The following is a 3,359-nucleotide window of genomic DNA, read 5'->3' as shown; positions in this document are numbered from 1 at the left end:
CTGCATCCTCATCCTCGTCGAGGCGGGCGGCGGCTGGTCGTCGTTCCGGCTGCGGCGGCTGTCGGGGTGCTACGAGTGCCACATGGTGGTGAACCCCGCAAGCGGAGGCTCGTCCATGTGCGCCGCCATTTTCCCCTTCCCCGGCCGAGAAGGAGCGGGGAGAAGCTATGCGTTGGGGAGCGGGGAGGGTGGCGGCGGGAGCGGGGAGTGCGTTGGCGGTTGCGGATGAGATGTGATGTGTGGGGATGAGCTGTAGGGTCTTTTTTGCAGAACTAAAACGTTTTATCAGATTAGCCAGTTAGAAAGGACTGTGGGAATACATTAAAACACAGTTTTTTTTTGTAAAAATGATGTAAAGGTGAGCGGGCAGAAACATTAGCCACGCAGCTGCTGCCATCAGCTTGAGATCCACGCGCTTCCGGGAGTCGGACGGTGTACATGGCTCACTCCTCCGCCGGGATCGCCCGACCGCTCTCTCCTGCTCCCCCTTTTCTTCCTTTTCTCTTCTCTGTGGTCCAGTGTGGACATCTGCCATCTTCTGCTGGCTATGGGCCAGCGTCCGCCACCTACTCCGCCATGGCCTCCCTCATGCCGATGGTTGTGCATCTGGCCCTCACTGCTAGCCTCCTCCTTGCCTCTGTGCACACCGGCACCAGCTAGCCCGCCCGGTTTCTGCTTCCTCGTGTGTGCTCGCTGCTCGTTGTTATTGCAAAGAACCTATTCTAGGCTACCTTGATTAATAGTGCATTCGATTCTTATTTCATTTTTACCACAGACGCAAGCCCAGCTAGGCCCATCTTAGTGACATCCAACATAGCGTACGAAGAAACGGACGAGCAGAAGCAAATCTAGAGTGTTGGTTAATTATCCAAAAGGACAGGGTCTTTTTTGAAAAAAATGACGGTGAACTGGCAGAAATAATAGCCCTTTTATTAGTAGGTAAAGATTAGGGAAATGTATAGAGATAAAAATAGATTAGGCGTTTTCTTGGCTCCTTATAAAGAAAAAGTCATGTCAGTAGGGATGGGTGCAAAAAAAAACTTGATTGACCGAGACAAAAAGGAAAATAAAATGTCGTTTAATTTACATCAAGGGCATCCATCGAACGAATTACAACATACCCAAGTACTCCCTCCGTCTCATAATGTAAGATATTTTTTGACACTACATTATGAAACGGAGGGAGTACTTCTTACACAACTAGACGTGTAAATCCCCGAAAAAAAAGAACTAGACGTGTAAAGCTAAACATCGGCCGTTGCTGTGCGTAGAATTTTAAACCATCAACATCACAAGCCCCACGAGCCAAACACGTGAGCGGACCACTACTGTGTTCCCCGCCGAAGTGCGCGCGCCTGCGGCCGCGTCAGCGCTGTGCACTGGTGGCGATGATGCAGGAGCGTCATCGTCTAGCGCACTGGCCTCGTCGGACGATTCAAGCGTCTCAGCCGCGGTAATGGTCGGGACACTCGCGTTGGACGATGAACCGTGGGCTGGACCGGGTGCCGCGGAGCTCCCCTTGCCCGACGGGCTGATGCTCGGTGGAATGATTGCTGCACTGACCTGCATGACGGATAGATTGTACGGTCGGCACGCAACGACCTTTACCAGCTGCGAGCTGAGCGGTGCGCCGGGCTCGGCTGAGCCAAACACCATCTGGTCGTCCGCGCTATGGGTGTAGTTGACGAACCCCATGCGGTCGGTGGCGGCGCTGGTAGTCTGGAAGAGCGAGGTAAGGAGCGCCGTCCCCTTCTTGATGTTTTCAAGTTTCATGGGATCATAGTAGTCGAGGATGACGTGCACGGCGAGCACCTTCTTCTGCGTGTCTGTGGGCAGCGACGTGATGCCGCTGGCAGCGGAGTTGTCGACCACGAGAATGGTGATAGTCTGCCGCTTGTTGATTTCCTCAGCGAGGTTCGTCTTCGACAGAAGGCTGTTGAAGGTCAAGAACTCGAGGGATTCGTTGAGGACCTCGGTAATGTTGAACTTTGTCATGGTGGCCGCGGCCGACGACGCAAGGGTGAGAAGGAGTGCGGCGGCGGTGGCCCTCAGACATGCCATGGTTGCTGAGGTACGCACGTACAGGCTTGGGGCAAGGCCGTCCGGTAGTGATGATGGGTGGAGAGGAGAAGAAATAGCGAAGGGTGGTGACAAATTTGGATGCCAACTTTGGGGGTGTGCATGCACTGGTGACTTGAGATTTTGTAGGAAGTTGTAACCAGTTACATGACTGGTTATGGAGAGGATCACATATGGGCACGTTCGAACATGAGGTATTAGATATTGTTACCACGGGTAGGCGATACGGAATCCTTATGAATCGTTTTTATAAACCGAGGAGTGCAAATAGCTAAGTTGTCAATGATCAGTTTTAAGAAAATGATAATGGGCGAACGTCATATCTTTTGTGCCTCCCAACAAACGCCCTCAAAGCCGTCTGGTCACGATCAAACGAACGACGATTTCTTCGTGAAATATCATAATTGTTTTTGCTTTTTATTGCACTACATGACAATTTTCGTGCCTATCATGATAAATCTTACAAAGTTGTCATGGCAACAGTAGTTGTTTTGCCATAGCAAGTTAAGAAAAAGAGTTTCCCCGCTTTATATTATAAAGCATCCAACACCGATACAACCGAGATCCGATACAAACACACACTACACACACCACACACCCAAGGCAAGAACACACACCCATGACGAGATACAAGGGTGCTTGGCACTGACACACCACTCCAACAAACTACAAAGCAAACTAAAGATGAGCAAAGAGGCATCGCCTTGAGCCGACGGAGATCACCATGAGCAATCACCTAGGAGAGGTGAGACAACCGACGACGGAGCAAGGACCTCAAAATGGTGCCTCCAACAAGGGTACGGCCATAGCCGACACCGTCCAATCACGTAGATCAGGCTTTCACCCGGAGTAACCCGACGGGAAAGGAAGCACCGCGACGGAGCCTGCAGGGAGGAAACGATGTCCGCGGACGCCGCAACCGTCGGCAGTACGAGGACTAGGCAAGTGATGTACCCCGGTGCACCAACCCTTCGGCATCCCCTGCTCCGCCAACCACCCACATCCATGCCGCCCGCGCGGCCATGTCTGCTGCCCGGACCCGAGCTGCACAATCTGCCCAAGATCCATGCATCTCCCACCGCCAGGGCTGCCGCCCAGCATCCAGACCGTCCTGGCACCCTCAAAGGAGACGGCTTTGGACGGAGCCAACTCCCATCATCGCCGCAACCTGCAAATCGTCCCGCCTCGGACATCGCATGGGACAACAGCCACGAAGCCTTAGGCCGGGGAAAAGGGAAGGGGAGGTGCGCCACTCGGGCACTCCCGGCACCCATGGTGCC

At 53.2% G+C, this 3,359-nt stretch overlaps 1 protein-coding gene across 1 annotated transcript; it reads right to left on the bottom strand.

Annotated features, from left to right (window-relative positions):
* Positions 1–1,038: 1,038 nt before the first annotated feature.
* On the bottom strand, positions 1,039–2,128 carry LOC123041299 (fasciclin-like arabinogalactan protein 14). The gene has a single exon (XM_044463940.1). The coding sequence runs from the start codon at positions 2,059–2,061 to the stop codon at positions 1,276–1,278; it is 786 nt and encodes a 261-aa protein (XP_044319875.1). The 5' UTR covers positions 2,062–2,128; the 3' UTR covers positions 1,039–1,275.
* Positions 2,129–3,359: the final 1,231 nt, after the last annotated feature.

This window comes from Triticum aestivum, chromosome 2B, assembly GCF_018294505.1.
Source record: "Triticum aestivum cultivar Chinese Spring chromosome 2B, IWGSC CS RefSeq v2.1, whole genome shotgun sequence".
NCBI classification, from domain to species: Eukaryota; Viridiplantae; Streptophyta; class Magnoliopsida; order Poales; family Poaceae; genus Triticum; species Triticum aestivum.
The sequence above is the reverse complement of the archived record's forward strand: the minus strand, read 5'-3'. Positions and strand labels throughout refer to the sequence as shown.

Excerpts from the sequence above, each read along its gene's own strand:
- LOC123041299 (XM_044463940.1), bottom strand. The coding sequence starts at position 2,061 with ATGGCATGTCTGAGGGCCACCGCCGCCGCACTCCTTCTCACCCTTGCG.